Here is an 18199-nt window from a genome sequence, read left to right as displayed (position 1 = left end):
AGCAGGGCGATAAGTGAGGCGGTGTCAAGAAAGGAAGAAGATGTGTTTGGAAGAAGAGAGAAGATAATATCCTAAATTGAGTCGAGCATCTAACGCCCTACCTGCAGAATATGGATATCGAGAAAGGCAGCATGCTGAATGAGGTGCGCTAAGCAATAAAAAAAGAAAAACTATAACATTATTCACCAGAATCTATAATTGCATTTTTTCTCTGATTTTGTTCAACATCATATTTTTTTGTTTCAGTCCTTTACCCTCTCGATTATTGTTTTTAATGGTATTTCCATCACTGATTTTGCTCATCATCATCGGTCAAGTTTGATATCTGATTGTTCACCAAATCGTCTTTTTTGCTACTTTGCTCAAATTTGTCTGCCATATCATCATTTTTGACACTACTATGTTGATGATCAGTCATGCCTTCATTTTGAACGTTTGATTCCTGGACCTCGGTCATGGTTTTATTTGTATAATTGTAAGGTTCGACACTAGCCTGGTCCTCGTAAATAGTCTTTAAAGGGGGATTCTCCGTTGATTGACAGTTCGTTTTTGATGGCGATAGCTGTTTAACACTGACAGACAACTTGTCGTCTGCTGCGGGATGCGTACCATCTGACGATGTTTCTTTGATCTGGTTTCCATTTTGTGTTTTTGATGAATCCTCGGTGTTTGTGTCATAAGGTGACGAGGAGTGACGAAATTCCGCGTCGCCATGGTCACTAGTTAAATCCGGACTACCATCAGACGACGCCTCTGTCACCTGTATCTGAACCTCACTCATTGGAGGCAGTTTATAATTTGTTTCTATTTTACTATCCTCAATCTGATGACTTTCATTTAGTTGTCCATCTTTTGTCATGGCCGTCGCCTCGTTGCCCACACTGGCCGGTTGCTCGGTATTGGAATCAGTTTTTGTTTCGATCGGATTGTCTTTCACCAGTACCCCACTTCCGTTTGTAATGGTGTGTTCTGACCGACTTTCAAATAGAGTCGATGCTGATGATACGGTTGAGTGTTCAGCGCTTACGCTGTTTTCTGGCTTTTTCTTCTTTTTCTTGCGTGGTTGCCACTTACACACCATGCTATCGTTTGCCACCCCCATATCTTTACGACCTGTCAGCCAGTAAGTGTCCATCGGCCCTTTCCCCTGCAAAATGTACAAAATGGATATCTCTTGATTTACGACTAAAACGTCACAATTTGTGGTTTCCAGCCCAACGACATAGTAAAATAACGTCGTTGAAGAAGAATTCCATTTCAATACAAATGATGCACAACCTTGAATATCATTTCAGCATTAGAGCATCTAAAATGAATCACAACTTAGGACAATGAATAAAGTCGCTTTGCAGTATCTAATGGATTCCAAGCGTGCAACATTCAATACTGAAATCATTATTGCAACATGAGTTCAGATTTATTCCAACATTACATATAAATGATTTCACATGCAAGTTTTATTTCAATAATGTACAGATTTAACAATACCGTTTACAAATAGCATGACATAGAGATGTGTTCTTATTACAATATATTTCAATTTAACATAAAATCACATAGAAACCATATAAGCTCAAATTTCTTATTATTATAGTTGAGATGTCATATTTTGCGAGAAACAAAGATGACATTTTAAATTTAAAGTTAAAATAGGAAGATAGGTGCAATATACATAAGACAGAGAGAAAAATAATAGAATTAAGCTGGCAATTATATGTACATCGCATATTATGTTTGCAGTTTGATAGACAAGGAACCCGGGGCCTGCCTCACATGGGAGAGCACTCAACAGAAGGCCAAAAGTGAGGCGGTGTCAAGGCAGACGTTTGGAAGAATAAAATCAGTTATGAAAAAGAGAAAAGATAATATCCTAAATTTAGTCGCCTTTTAAGATCATTGCCATAGGGGCAGCAGATACAATTCTAACGCCCTACCTGTAGGGCAGAATTTGTACAGAGACTCATGGAACTCGTCACAGAACCAAGTAGTCCAGAGGAAGGATCCTTCAAGGGTAAATTCCGTGTCGATTCAAAATAAATCAGAAACACTGGTGATATTTTAAAGACTTTTCGATTATTATTACATTCTTAATACACAATTCTTAAGACATCGACTTAAAAATTGATCTCATGATTTTAGATTTCATAACATGTAATTAGAAGTGGAATCGATAGTGCCAATTGAACTGTTTTCTTACCTTGATTTCTATGAGTCCTCTGTGTTCCAACGTATACCGATCGGTAACTATGAGTCTGTCTCTTGTATCTTTACTGACATGGATCTTCAATGCTGGTAATACACAATTTCAGTGGCGTTATGTAGTTCAATGTGATACAATGTCATGTCAAGGCAACATCCCTTCGCAGATATTTAAAAAATGTTTTCATGCTGGGCTCATTTACACTTAATAGTTTCTTTTATATTTTCTTGACTGAATGGGATGGAATTTTCATTCTTTATAACAAATTGGTCACTACTAAAAATTCTTTTATAAAACATTCTTCAAACAACATAAGTTTGTTTGACACATTTTCAAATGGAAACTTGCTACAAAAAGAAACTTTTTTTTGAAAATCGCAAACTCTTTGACGAAGGTTGAAAACGATACCTCGACAATAATGAAACTTCACCAAAGAAAATATTTAAGCGGTATTGGTCATGCACATATACCTTTAATGGACAAATGATTTGTATCAGCTGTTTTATGTTTTGAACATTTATTTAAAATGAGAGTAATCTAGATTTGATTGATATGACAAAAAACTATTGATTTATAATTTGGTAATAGGATGGTTATGAGGTAAACTATTATGGTTTCGCCTTACGTTGACTGTTGGCCTCCATCCTTGAAGCGGTATTGACTGTATCCCCAAAGAGACAGTAGCGAGGCATCTTCAGTCCTACAACTCCCGCCACGCATGCGCCTTTAAATTAAACATGCAGAAGGTAATATGAGGCAACAAAAGTGAAAAGGAGCAAAAAAGGAATGATGAGATAGATTTGACCTTATGAAAATATTTCAAGCTGGAAAACTATATAGTAGAATTTGCAGTGAATTGAGTTTTCAAAGAATACTTTAATGAGTTAAGTTTTGAAATTATAGATATGTAATTTGGCTAACATGCATTCTGCAATATTCGTATAAAAGAGGTTTTTATGTGGGGACTTTAGCTGTATGACAGCCTTTCCCGTTTTAGGAGGTGGGGACCTTACCTGTATGACAGTCTATCCTGTTTTAGGTGGTGGGGACCTTACCTGTATGACAGTCTATCCTGTTTTAGGTGGTGGGGACCTTACCTGTATGACAGTCTATCCTGTTTTAGGTGGTGGGGACCTTACCTGTATGACAGTCTATCCTGTTTTAGGTGGTGGGGACCTTACCTGTATGACAGTCTATCCTGTTTTATGTGGTGTGGACCTTACCTGTATGACAGCCTATACTGTTTTAGGTGGGGACCTTACCTGTATGACAGCCTATCCTGTTTTAGGTGGTGTGGACTTTACCTGTATGACAGCCTATCCTGTTTTAGGTGGTGTGGACTTTACCTGAATGACAGCCTATACTGTTTTAGGTGGGGACCTTACCTGTATGACAGCCTATCCTGTTTTAGGTGGTGTGGACTTTACCTGTATGACAGCCTATACTGTTTTAGGTGGGGACCTTACCTGTATGACAGTCTATCCTGTTTTAGGTGGTGGGGACCTTACCTGTATGACAGCCTATCCTGTTTTAGGTGGTGTGGACTTTACCTGTATGACAGCCTATACTGTTTTAGGTGGTGTGGACTTTACCTGTATGACAGCCTATACTGTTTTAGGTGGGGACTTTACCTGTATGACAGCCTATCCTGTTTTAGGTGGTGTGGACTTTACCTGTATGACAGCCTATACTGTTTTATGTGGGGACCTTACCTGTATGACAGCCTATACTGTTTTATGTGGTGGGGACCTTACCTGTATGACAGCCTATCCTGTTTTATGTGGGGGGGACCTTACCTGTATGACAGCCTATACTGTTTTAGGTGGGGACCTTACCTGTATGACAGCCTATCCTGTTTTAGATGGCGGGGACCTTACCTGTATGACAGTCTATCCTGTTTTAGGTGTGGACCTTACCTGTATGACAGCCTATCCTGTTTTATGTGGTGGGGACCTTACCTGTATGACAGCCTATACTGTTTTAGGTGGGGACCTTACCTGTATGACAGCCTATCCTGTTTTAGGTGGTGTGGACTTTACCTGTATGACAGCCTATACTGTTTTAGGTGGGAGTGGGAACCTTACCTGTATGACAGCCAATTTTGTTTTAGGTGGTGGGAACCTTACCTGTATGACAGCCTATCCTGTTTTATGTGGGGACCTTACCTGTATGACAGCCTATCCTGATCTGGACGTGGTCAGAGTTAGTATGGGGCACTTTCACCTGTTTGATAGCTGCTAGTAAATCTATTGCCATTGTAGCGATTTCCTCCACGTGCTGTAACATTAATTTCACTCTAGATTACCAATATGTCGTCATCATTACCAATTAATATATCGGCATCTTTACCAAGTCATATGTCATCATCAATATCATCTGGTTACATTATATCTAATGAAAAAAAACTTCGACATTACAAAGGAAATCCGATATAAAAAGAGAATATAAAACTTTTGTTTAATTTATTAGATTTAACGGCCTTTGGCATTTAAGGACGACCAGCCATGTGTGCAATGTGGTGGGGTGTGCGAATGTTGGTATAGTTTTGGAAGGCTTTGGTATATTCGTATTGCGTCTTCTTTTTATATCGCACTGAATAATACAGCGAACAAGCACATCACATTCGGTCACATTATACTGAGAACGTAGAGAATAATTAGATAATAGTCGAGTCTTTTACTTTATCATCGATAACTCCATATATTTCAGAAATAAACAATAACAGTTGTCCAATCGTGCTACATTGTAATTCAATGTTGTTTACCCAGTCGGTTACGGACTTAGTTATGTTTGTAATATCATCACAATGAGAATGGTATCGGTTTTTTTCTTTCTTTTATCTGAATCGAAAGCAAAAATATTCAAACTCTTTGCTTCTCCATCTTGAAGTTTGGTGGGCTTTCAGTTAAGCCGTCTAAAATTTAAGATTTAATGTCACCACTCATCAACAGCCTGCAAGGATGATTGCATTAATGTTTAGAGACAATATTGACACCAATGTCTACATTTTGACACATATTCAATCAAAATATTGTATAGAAATCAAAAGAAGAGATCAACTTTATTGCTCCATCGTCGAAACGTAACTTTAAGACATTGATGTTTCATGAGGTCACACTAAACCTCGACATAGGCATGGGGAAACTAGCATGCAGGTAATATGTTAACTTAATTGTTCAGCAACAATAACATTGAACTTACCGTTATTGAACCTAGAGCTAACTACATTTGATGGGTTGCGTAGCAACAAGAACGGTCTAGGACGGAATACGAAATCAATTGGTGATAATTTCCCGGTGAGTAGTGATTTTTTTCGTTTAAGTAACAATTTTATTGATAATAAGGAAATGACAAACATAGGTGGTAATAACCACTCCTAATCTTGTGATTACACGTGGTAAGATTTTCATTTCAATCGTGAATATGTAAGCGGTACCAATACGTTTAGCTCCAGATATATTGCGCGGGAATATGGTTGCGTTAAATGCAGACAAGTCATTATTTTGAAGACACGAATTCATTATCCTGCTAAATATTCTTCAAATAAAACCAACTTTGCGTTAAAATATGAAAACAGACACATTTATAGTCTTTTGGTGAATGATTAAAGTGTAATTTGTTGCAAGAATAGCTTGCCTATTAAAATAAAGTGGTCCCAAAATTCAATATAAATTACAAGGGTCCTAAGGGAACTTATATATGAAATTTGAGAAAGACGCCTTCAGTACTTTCTGAGAAATAGGGGTAACTAAAATTGTTAACGGATGGACGGAGGAACGGACGAAAGGCGATTTGAACAGCCCAGTATGACGGAAGACTAATGAACGAATTTGAAATTAGAGGTCAATTTTGTCGATCTGAAATTTTATTACTGTCCCTACAACAATAACCGATCATGTGGTATTTCCTTTGTAGAATGTCACACTTTCACCGAGCGTGCCAGAGACAAATAATTGGCCTTAAACAACCAGACGTATATCACTATATAGTAAAAGTGACGCCTGCCGGATCATCGGCGGACGTCATAACGCAGACTCAGCTGACCTCCCAAGAGGTACAAACATATAAAGATAACGCTTTATCATTCGTTACAAAGTACCGTGCTCACCTAAACAGATAATAACCCTAATTATCAAGATAAATTAGTGCAGATTCAATAGCTAGGCACCCCGCACAACATACATGCAACACACCGCATACATGGGAGGCCGTCCTTACATGACCATAGCTGTTAATAGGACGTTAATTAATCAAACAAACAAACAAACAAACGCAACACAGTTGTTTGGAAAGTCGATTTCAATTAATGATACTGAGGATTTACTGTTATAATAGTGATACTTACATTCAACATATCGAATCTTAAGTGTGTTTTGGTTTTAATGAGTTAAACGTTCAGTCAACGTCATAAAAGGGCAAGTACCAATGAAACAAAAATCTCTACGTAAGAAAGAATATAATAAATAAATAAATAATTAAAACGTCATATTAGGGCAAAATAACAATGAAACAAAAATTTCTATGTAATAATTAAAACGTCATATTAGGGCAAATAACAATGAAACAAAAATCTCTATGTAAGAAAGAATATAATACATAAGTAAATAATTAAAACGTCATATTAGGGCAAATAACAATGAAACAAAAATCACTATGTAAGAAAGAATATAATAGGCAAATAACAATGAAACAAAAATCACTATGTAAGAAAGAATATAATACATAAGTAAATAATTAAAACGTCATATTAGGGCAAATAACAATGAAACAAAAATCACTATGTAAGAACGAATATAATGAAAAAAAAACAATAAATAAATACATAAATAAATACATAAATAAATAAAATAAATAAATAAAATGAATAAATCCGTTTGGATCATGTTTAGACGAATATGAAGGAGATAAAAAATACAGTAATGAAACACATCCTCGTTCCTTGCGTAAAACACGAAACAGAAACCATTGCCTTGCAACAGCCTAAGTATTGGAATGAACTAGAAAAGGAAGCAACGGAATAAAAAAAAACCCACACATTTGTATCACAATAAAACAAAAATAAATCTACCAAATCCACAAGGGACTATTCTGTTGCTGAAAGTATCTTTATACATGTAGTTGTTAAGTTAGGGCATACAACATCTACCTCTTAAGGATGTGCGTCTAAATATTACCGTCATATTGTAAAGTACGGTGTAACAATATCCTTGTATAAAGTAACTTGATATGATCAAGATTGGTCTAGTTTTATTATACTTAATGCCATAAGTAATGGTTTTTACATTGTTTAATAGTTTTTAATTCAGCTGAGAAAACAGCTTATCAAGAGAATTTTTCAAAAGCACAAAGACTATCAACGGTAGCATTCACGTCGTCTATAGACGTGTAGTGAATGAATATAATCTGATCACTGCCGTACACCAGATAGATCTCAGAGTAAATCTTTCTACTCCCATTAAATAATCTTTTCATGTTTTGTTTTCTTTTGACCATGTTTGTTCATGTAACATTACTCGGAAGAGGATGTAAAACTACCATAATAGGTTCTAATTAGTGACCAAGAATCCTTTTCAGGGTTTTTGTAACCAAGCTTTCCGAAATAGGTACAAAAAGATTAGAGTATTGTGTTTATGTTTCGCATGTAAATGAAATATCGTAAGGTTCAATTATAAACGTACCAAAGAGCTATCAGCCTCATGTTCAGTCTAGAGTCACGAACAAAAACATGACGGTTCCGTTACCATGGAAACCGGCCACAATAAGTAATATAATGTGGGCAATAAATGATCCAGAACATCGCCCTCTTTAATCTATTTTATTGTCCACAAATCTAAGTACATCGTCTGTGTACGTAACAGATGAAAGAATCCTCACATTTGGTTATTGCCTTTCGCTATAACATTCAATCAAGTCGTGATAACACCGCTGTAGACGATCCCTTCTTTAATGTATTCGTAAATCTTCAAATGGGACATCGATCAGCAATTACGCTTCAAATTTCTGTTTTGATTCGGTAGCTTGTCGGTTCGATTGTCAATTCAATTGGTTTTCGAAACACGTCTAAGTAGATTTAAATCAAATGCGAGGTTGCAATACTCCGATAATCACGGTTGGTATCGGATGGATCTATCTACATGCTGTAAACAGCCAAGGTCAGTTAAGGACATTCTCTATGTGAACGTGCATACGTACTGTCTATGTTTGGTTTGTTAAATTGCTTGAACGTCCTGTTTACGTTTAATGACAACTTCCTCTGTGTTTTGGGAGACTGCGGTATGCTGTGTCTCGTGATCGAAGTGAAACGTTTATCCGTTTTATATTTACATTTCCTTGTTACTTCTACTATATAAACTAACCGAGGCATAGTGAAATATATGGCAATATAACTGACACCAAAAACGTGACCACAATGACGTCACTAATGCTGACGTGGATGTTGACGTGTTGTTCTATCTTGATGATTTAATCGTCGTTGATAAACGGTTTTCCTGGTCTAGCTTAAACAATGTTAATGCAGAAAGCCTAAAATGAGTTGATAATGTAAATATAAGTATTAAACTATCTTCTAGCGGGCATTATGCAGATTGTCTGCAAAGCTCTGGCATCTATATAGACCATAGATGCCATAGGAAGATACTTTGATGCTCTAATAACGATCTCTCATGAAGCTTATGCTGTATAAATAACACCACATACACACAGACTGCACTTTCTGTTGGGACTTCCTTTGAATCAGTGCATTTTTGCGTTATCTATCGATTATCATATACTCATGTGAAAAATGCTATGATTGATGCCGATTTATAGATTAAAAACGTATATTTTGTTTGATATATCTGACAGCGATCTTGGTCTCACTAGGTTGGCCAATAATCCTGCCGCATCATTTCCAGTCACGTAATTCTTCCCTACCCTGTTAAAGGACGAACTTCCATGCCATGATTCCTGTGATGTCTTGCGTGGTTTTTTATGAATTTTGAATCGCAGCAGTAAAACCTGTAGTTTATATAACTGTTACATAAAAAAGAATATCCCATCCGGTTTAAATCCGGTTTATGTAACTATGTTTAAAGACAAACTTTAGTGTGCCCTTGTGCATGTACGTTTATGTTATTATCTAATAAAATGTGAACTATAACATACCAGGAGAGTGGTAGGTAAAGAAACAATCTAATACTTGAAGGAATCGATCACATCTCCGTAGAAAGTAAATATTCCCCACACAGTTTCCATTCTTTGTGAAATTGGTATGCGTAACTAATACAATTTATATGTATGTATTCAGAATGCAATGCTCTCATATTGTTTTATACTTCAGTACAATACACTAACGGAACGCCATAACACGAACATTACGATTGATTTTTTAAACATAATTCAAATAATCGTACATTGGTTTTAGATATATTTTTTCTAGACATGCTCTCGCGCAATCACGTGGTGTGCTATTAGAATTTCTTTCAGAGTTCGAGATGAAAGAAAAATGGAATGGATGATGTTTCTCTAGTCTGATACTATTTTGAGTAACAAGCTTTTTCCATTGCTCCTACACAATGCTTTTCCTTTCATTAACTACACAGGCAGATGCTACGTGCATTTGAGGACAAACACTTGTAGACAGAAAATATCGACATTGCAACAAGGCTATATCAACGCAACCATTAATATATAACACCATAACAAATAATGCAGTGCGACTTCTGAAAAAGAACGATATATAAGGCTAGAAAAACCGGAACAAACATCTAATGACCACAGGCATTGTACATATAAACGAACAAGTGAACATAATTGTAAAATACAAATACAATGTTTATTTATATGACCTTGATCGCGAAAATAAAGTAATTTACAAGAACAAAGATTGCTTATCCAATATTTTGTTCATCCCATTTAATTGTTTATCCTATATATTTGATTATCCCATTTACTTGTTTATCCTATATATTTGAGAACGCTTGGAGTTGGTTTGATTTATATATGTTAAATAGCCATGGTTATATAAGGACTATAAGGACGACCTACCGTATATGTTTGTGAAGTACGAGGAGCGTGTTTTGGGAGACTGTGGTATGTTCGTGTTGTGTCTTGTATAGTGGAACTCTTGGCCTTTTTATAGTTCTATATCACTGAAGCATGGTACTGAAGACCCCAAGCAACGTAATTGCGAAACATAGACACATTTAACATGATTCATGAATACATCTTACCCTTTCCCCGTTCCTTTCTGGTACCCCACTTGCGACCATATAAGCATCACCTATTGTTTCGACCTTGTATACATCGTAGGTGTCGATCCGAATATCAAACGTAGAGTACAAACTGTTCAGCAGCTCCACAACCTTCAAACAAAGCATATAACAAATAACACTTAAAACAATGACAGATAGGCAAAATCGATTGACCACATGAAATATTATCGTGGATGTTCGTTCTTTGAGAATGTTAAAATAATTGTTGCAAGTACGATACACAAATAACATTTTATACAATCGTACTTTAATGAACAATATCCAGTATGTCCCTTTTTCTCTTTGCGTGTTTACCATTTGTTGGTTGGTCCATTACATTAACTCCCTATTAACGCCCTGACGTGTATTAGGTGTGTTGCGTGTATGAGGTGTGTACGTGGTTTTGGGAGACTGCAATATGTTCGTGGTGACTCTTGTGTTATAGCGGAAGTCTTGACCTAATTAAAGCGCTAACTTTCTGAAACATGCTGACAGAAATACAAAACAATCACACCCGATTTACCACATTATGCTGACAAACCAATCGTTCCACTCTGTGAAAACTGTGACTTTTATAGAATATGGCGCGTTTCCATCAGGGGATGGAACCCCGAGTCTTTTGTAAACGGACAAGCGCTCAACTACAGGCCTAACGTGAGGCTATGTCAAGACGTTGGGAAGAAATCAACTGATGAAAAAGAGGAGATATAAGACCCCAAAAGTTGCCTTTATTATTTAAAGAAATTTTAATCTTATTTATTTTGTGAAAGGAAGCTACATAGTTAATGTATAGAATGTAGGTATCCACCTTGATGTTTTAGTGTCCTTAAGGAGATGCTAGTCTCTTGGTTATAGCGACAACATAAAAAAACTTACAGTTATACATCTCTACATTATATTATCGAAGATAATGAACATTACACCCAACCAATTCATATTATACTGACAAGCTTAAGGAAGAGACAAAGATGAATTCCCAAAATTCGTTTCCTTTAAAGATAATATAAATCAATTTTGCTTGAAAGGAGCATTTTCATTGGCTTAAAATTTACTTTATTAGCCCATAAAGGAGAAAATTGCGTGGTCGTTTGTAACGTCAATTCTGATTGGCGGAGATAATGGTTTCATAGAAAAAGAGTTCCAAAATGAATTATGAATTTTGAATAGAAACTTTAGTAAATTGAACTATAAGGTTTAATTTGAATATATTTTTATGTTATGGAGATATAACACAAAAATCTTAGCGGTTTATTTGAGTACACTCAGGCTTTTGTGTTATATCTCCATAACATTAACAATTTATTCAAGTTAATCCTTAAGTAATGGGAGCAGTAGTTTCTACGCCCTACATGCAGTACAATGATCGATATTGATGGGTGAATAACCTTCAACACACCGATTATGATAAACTATGCCGTACTCTTTATTGTGGTAGCATGAACTAATTTTGAAAACGTATACTACATATAGCCAGGTAACAAAATTACATTAAATATCTCACTAATTAGTACAATATATTTTATGTAATACGCTATATATTATATCCTAAAGGTACAAGAAAGGGATATCTTATATACACTGTAATATCATAAAGTGTCTTTTGATCATAGTATTTGTAACAAGTTCTAAGAACAAATAATTCCGTTAACAAATATCATCGATTGGTCATTTTCATTGTTATCATAACGTCCCCGTAGCGCAGCGGATAGCGCGCTAATCCAGAGGTCGCGGGTTCGAATCCCGCCGCGGATGTTTACTTTTGATAATGTTATTTAGTTCATCTTGTGAATTGTTGCTATGGTATCACTATATCGCGATTTGAGGATACCTCATTGAAAATTATTTTATGGTTCCGGATTGACAACTAACATTGACATAGTAATGAAATTGAATGTATTATTCAAGAGTGAACTGATCCAGTTGTTTCGATGTACATGAAAACTCACCTTAACCAACTTGAAATTTCAAATATATTATACATAATAGAACGGACATCTTAAGATAAAGCACAAATGTCTATCAAGGATATTAATCACCGACATATTTGGCATTTTCTTCAGACACTATTTTAACTGGTTTGGTTTATCATACTAACGTCCTTTTATGCGAGGTGCGTGTTTTGGCATATTCATGTTGTATATTCTTGTATAGTGGAACTCTTTCCCTATTTGTGCTATATCACTGAAGCATGCCAACGGAAACACGAAGCAACGCACTGCACCCGGTCACATTATACTGACAGCAGGTGAGCCAGTCGTCCCACTCCCGGTATGCTGAGCGTAAAACAGGAGCAGAAACACTTTTATATATTTAGGATTGGATAATTTCATATTCTTAACAGACAATTTTCCTTGCGAATATGACGGCCTGCATTGCAGATGAAACATCAGAATTGTTCCTACTGTTCCCAATGATTGAACCGTTAGAGGCGACCTAACGGTTGATATCACCCTCATTTGTGATTTTCTTAATTTATCTTGACATACCTCAACTTTTGGCTAGGAGTTGAGCTCTTGTCCGAAATATACCAGAGAAGAAAAAACACTGCATAAGCTTAGATTAAGTTTCAACAAAGAGGAGTGTTACAATGGTCGACACTTAAGGATAGACAAGATTTAGACTAATAGATAGAAATCTTACATGGTATATGTTATGTGACTCTTTCATATATGTAGATATGAAGGATAGATATGGGACAAAGAACTCCAACCGTGTGGACAAAAAATTGTCAAATTTTCAAGGCGATCTTCCCCTTCATCAAGACACACAAAACGAATACAATTACATAATATGACTCAACCAGTAAAACGGGACAATGAAAGAAAACAAATATTTAAGAGCAGAATTGAGCGCAATATGAAGGATAGAGGTATTCTACCCAAGGGCACAAAATGTAGTAAAACCCGAGGCTTTGTGGTCCCTAAAACCGTTACTGCATATCAAGTAGATAAATAACAATTGCGTAATATTTCAAAGCAAATGTCGTTGTTTGCATCCTTAATAGTAAAACCAGCCAGCTGCTTTTGAATAAAAACGCCAGAAATTACTGAGAAAATCGTAATAGCAGTGACGTCACGAAGCTGCATAGCATGTGTAGCCATGGTATACAGCCTCAGACGACACGAGTATATTGCATTGGAAACCCCAGCTATTACAACCGTAGGTATGAGAGAAAATATCCAATAACCAACTTGTTTTAAGGATGAAATTATTAGATTACTTGAATAGTCGATAGAAAGTGTCATTAGATCAAACCAGTCCAGATATTTATGTTCTAATAGTATGCTGTATTTCTGTAATTTTACCCTTAATATTGCCTTAATATGTATTTGGTCTAACTCACTTTTATTAGTCACTGGGTCATTTAATACAAAATTGAATGAAATAAATCTGCAAACCTGCATAGGAGTACACCGTGCTGATATCGAGGTAAATCCGACTATGTCGCTAAAAAATATCGTCACAGCTTCAAAGAACTCCGCCGATATCTTTTCTTTATTTTGAAGTTGGTGAGCAATTGACTTGGGGATCATTTGATACAACAGTTCTTCTGTTACTTTCTTCTTATCTTCGAGTTCTCTTGTTTTCTCTCGTAGTTGAATGGCAAACTGGAAGAACTTTCTATTCACAGCACGTGATTGTCGAAGAATGAAGAATATCGTAGCTGATATAACAATACACAAAAGAGATCGTATCACCACACGGACAATGTCTGAAGTTTCATCGCTGTCTATTTCACCTATAAATACAGATTTCAAAGTAGCGATTTCAAGGTCTATTTGATCACATAAATATAATATGCTGTAGACATAACATGAAAATGGCCACTCTGTGTTTTCTAAGTCAGTACACCGAGATGAGATAGAGACATTACCAGTCAGAGATGAACTCCAGTTAGGAAAAGATGGACGCATTAACGATAGGTCTTCTAGAACATCTAATTTTGAGGTATGATAAAAGTTTAATGTGTCCAATAGAGTGTTACATTGCTGTTCTAAGCAATATAATGTATCGAGCAATAAGACTGTCTCACTCTCGAACAGAGCACCAATCTGATGTAGTAAGCCATACTTGGATATGGTCAAACCATTGATGGCCGTTTTCGTTGTACTGATGATGGTTTTCCTGGTGTTTTGAAGAGAAACCATAACATCACATATATCACAAGTTGTATTGACGGTTGGCCCACAGCCCTGGAACAAGTCACATAGACTTTGGACACTCTCTAGCGAGGAACTGTAACTACATTTGTTTTTGCTGATAAGAAATGGTGAGATATATTTGTCACTCAGACCACACGAATCATTCTGTAGGACGGAAGTAAAACGTCTCACTAGTGAATTGGCAATCTCAAATTTAAATATATCTAGTATAGTAAAAATCTGTGAATATGATATATCAAATTCTACTCTCATTTCTTCAAATAAATAAATTTCGGCCGAATCTATGTAGATATCAGCTATCAACACTGCTGCTATAAATAAGAAAGCCACCATAGACACAAGGTATATTTTCGGTATCCTTATCCGCGAGGAGTTGATGTTACCTTCTATTGACGGATTGCCTTTCTCCGGATCAAAATAGGCGGAGAAACTCTGGATAGACTTTGAAGGATGCACTTTGTTGCTTTTCATAGTAGTCATGATGAAATCGTTTCACTTAGAAGTAAATTATGACCAATGAAACTCCATATATATAAACTGAAACGCGGTTTGGATAATCCATATATGTTTAGATGTTAATTTTCCCAGATAACTGTCGCTTTCGGTGTCCCACTTTATACTAGCTTGTTATTACAGAAACCTCTTGGTGTAAACACATATTCATGTTCATGAAATCTCCTTGGGGATTTCATTTGTATAATAAGATACGTTTTTTGTCTTGTTTACATCCGATTGATCGTTGAAACCAAGAGGACTTACAGAAACCCAGAACCAGTTCACTAGGTATTTCTCGGCGATTATATTTTTCTAACACTGTTATCCTTTTAACTAATATTTGGAAAAATCATAAGCGATGTAGCTGACGTGAACCACATGTCGTCAAGTCGATGTACGACACAGATATGACTGGCGTACAGAGCCATAGGTTAATCCCTAACTCAAATCCGCCGCAAAAACCAATTTAGTATGACAAACTACTTTCGTTGATTATATATATATATACATGGACCAGTATCATGCCATCGGCTGCGGAATCAAAGATATCTGACGGATATCGAGGCGTCCTACAAAGGCGATCGACTCTATTTATCCACGGTTGTTTGTCAAGGTACGAAGATACATGACTTTATTATCGGATAATAGCTAACGGGTAGCCTAAATGGAAAGTATCGCTTCGTTAGGACAGCATTAATGCAATGTCAATTAAACCTCACCTGAATTTATTTATTCATTTTGTTTTGAAGTAATATCTTTATTCCTATGTAGAATATGAGAAAAGGGATCTACATTTTACCACGACTAACTTTTAAAATGTTCCCACGATCACGGATGAAATTAATACTTAGTTTATAAATAACATTACAAAGACTAATCTTTTGAGGATAAAATTGATTTTTATCACAGCGATCACAAGGTGAACAACATGGGAAATAAAAGCATGAATAATGAATTATGCCATTAAAAAGATATGTTTCAATGTTTTGCAAAATACGAAATTATTGTCGCAATAATTCTACACACAAATAATTGCAAGCGTTTTGTTTATCTTCATAGATTAAATGTTCTTTAATAAGGAAAATAAATCGCATTTGAAAACTATCAACCTGTAACCTCCTTTTTGACGAAATTAACGTCCTACTTGATATCACTAAGGGGCTTCCAATGTATGCGATGTATTGCGTGTATGAAGTGCCTGGTGCGTGTTTTGGGAGACTGCGGTATATTTATGTCTTCTTGTATAGTGGACCTCTTGCCCTATTCATAGTGCTATATAACTGAAGCATGCTGCCGAAGACACCAAGCAATACAACCCATCCGGGCACATTATATTGACAACGGGCGAACAAGTCGTCCCACTCCCTGTATGCTGAGCGCAAAGCAGGAGCAGAAACTACCACTTTTACAGACTTTTGTGTGTCTGGGCCAGGGGACAGAACCCAGAGTTTACCTCACGAGGCGAGCGCTCAACTGAAGGTCAAAAGTTAGGCGGCCAGAGTAAGGCGACCGAAAACCATATCAGAAAATAGCATTCTGAATTATTTTGATGAACTGAAAAAGATAGCAACCTGTGGTCATTTTATGAACTGAATCCAGCTTTGTTCCTCTTTTAGATATATATCGTACTGACAACGGGAATGGAAAAACCATGCGCCTCACTTCCTTTATGCTGAGTACCAAGTAATTTCATGGTGTGTCGCGAATAGAGGACAGTATCCATGGCTTTCTTAACTGGAGTGTGCACTTAACTCTTGACCAACAAGCTTACAGTAAGTATTACAAGCAACACACGTCCCCTGTCGTTAATTACATTTTCTAATCTATGGCAAGTTATTATTACTTGGTTATGCTATCATTGTATGAAGTTTGAACAAATTCCGTTGGTATGTTCTCAAGTTATAGTTCGAAAACTTGTTAGATATTCTATTTTTAGTAGCAGAGACCATTGAAGTTGAACTTTTGACCCCAAATCCAATCCCAAGCTATGTTACCATAGTATGAAGTTTGACCAAATTCCGTTTAGATGTTCTTTAGTTATCTTCCGGGAACTGAAATTTGTGAAACTATCTATTTTTAGTAACAGTGACATTTTTATTTCAAATTCAATCTAAGCTCTATTTTCTAATATGCTACTATTGTGTGATTTTGTTAAACCCCGTTGATGTTTTCTCAAGTTTTTGTCCGGAAACAATTTTTTTAAACAATATATTTTAAGTAATAGTGGCCTTTGTAGTTAATCTTTTGACCCCAAATTCAATCTTAAGCTCTATTTTCCCATCGTCTGGAAACATTTTTTTTAAACAATCTGTTTTTAGAAACAGTGACCTTTGTAGTTGATCATTTGAGCCCAAATTCAGTTTCAAGCTCTATTTTCCCATTTGCTACCGTTGTATGAAGTTTGATTTGTTTGTTTGATTTATTAACGTCCTATTAACAGCTATGGTCATGTAAGGACGGCCTCCCATGTATGCGGTGTGTTGCGTGTATGTTGTGCGAGGTGAGTGTACTGGGAGACTGCGGTATGTTCGTGTTGTGTCATCTTGTATAGTGGAACTGTTGCCCTTTTTATAGTGCTATATCACTGGAGCATGCCGCCGAAGACACCAAGCAACACACCTCACCCGGTCACATTATACTGACAACGGGCGAACCAGTCGTCCCACTCCCTGTATGCTGAACGCTAAGCAGGAGCAGAAACTACCACTTTTATAGACTTTGGTGTGTCTCGGCCAGGGGACAGAACCCAGAGCCTTCCTCACAGGGGCGAACGCTCAACTCAAGGCCAAAAGTGAGGCGGTGCCAAGGGAGACATTAGGAAAGAAAAAGTCAGTTAGGAAGAAGAGAAAAGATAAGATCCTAAATTTAGTCGCCTTTTACGATCATGCAATAGGGGCAGCAGGTACAATTCTAACGCTCTACCTGCAGGGCCTGTATGAAGTTTGATCAAACTCCGTTGATTTTTTCTCTAGTTATTGTTTGGAAACAAAAAAAAAAACTATAAAATTTTAGTAACACTGGCCTTTGTAGTTGGTCTTTTGACCCCAAATTAATTTTAAGCTCTATTTCTCCATATGCTACCGTTGTATGAAGTTTGATCAAAATCCATC

The 18199-nt window shown here is 36.4% G+C and overlaps 1 protein-coding gene across 1 annotated transcript; it reads right to left on the bottom strand.

Moving 5' to 3' along the window:
- Nucleotides 1-225: 225 nt before the first annotated feature.
- LOC138308576 (uncharacterized) lies at nucleotides 226-15074 on the bottom strand. The gene is made up of 7 exons (XM_069249626.1): nucleotides 14465-15074; nucleotides 13830-14170; nucleotides 10411-10542; nucleotides 4366-4477; nucleotides 2826-2924; nucleotides 2198-2289; nucleotides 226-1147 (listed from the first exon to the last, which is right to left on the bottom strand). Exons 1-7 carry the CDS (start codon nucleotides 15072-15074, stop codon nucleotides 287-289), a joined length of 2247 nt encoding a protein of 748 aa, XP_069105727.1. The 3' UTR covers nucleotides 226-286.
- Between the last annotated feature and the right edge of the window lie 3125 nt (nucleotides 15075-18199).

The sequence above is a fragment of the Argopecten irradians genome, chromosome 1 (genome assembly GCF_041381155.1).
Source record: "Argopecten irradians isolate NY chromosome 1, Ai_NY, whole genome shotgun sequence".
In the NCBI taxonomy this organism is placed as follows: Eukaryota; Metazoa; Mollusca; class Bivalvia; order Pectinida; family Pectinidae; genus Argopecten; species Argopecten irradians.
The sequence above is the reverse complement of the archived record's forward strand: the minus strand, read 5'-3'. Positions and strand labels throughout refer to the sequence as shown.

Excerpts from the sequence above, each read along its gene's own strand:
- LOC138308576 (XM_069249626.1), bottom strand. The coding sequence starts at position 15,074 with ATGACTACTATGAAAAGCAACAAAGTGCATCCTTCAAAGTCTATCCAG. Across the intron at positions 14,171-14,464 it reads GATTGGTGCTCTGTTCGAGA|GTGAAATAGACAGCGATGAA; the intron begins GTGAGACAGTCT and ends CTGTATTTATAG. Across the intron at positions 2,290-2,825 it reads GATGGAGGCCAACAGTCAAC|CATTGAAGATCCATGTCAGT; the intron begins GTAAGGCGAAAC and ends GTGTATTACCAG.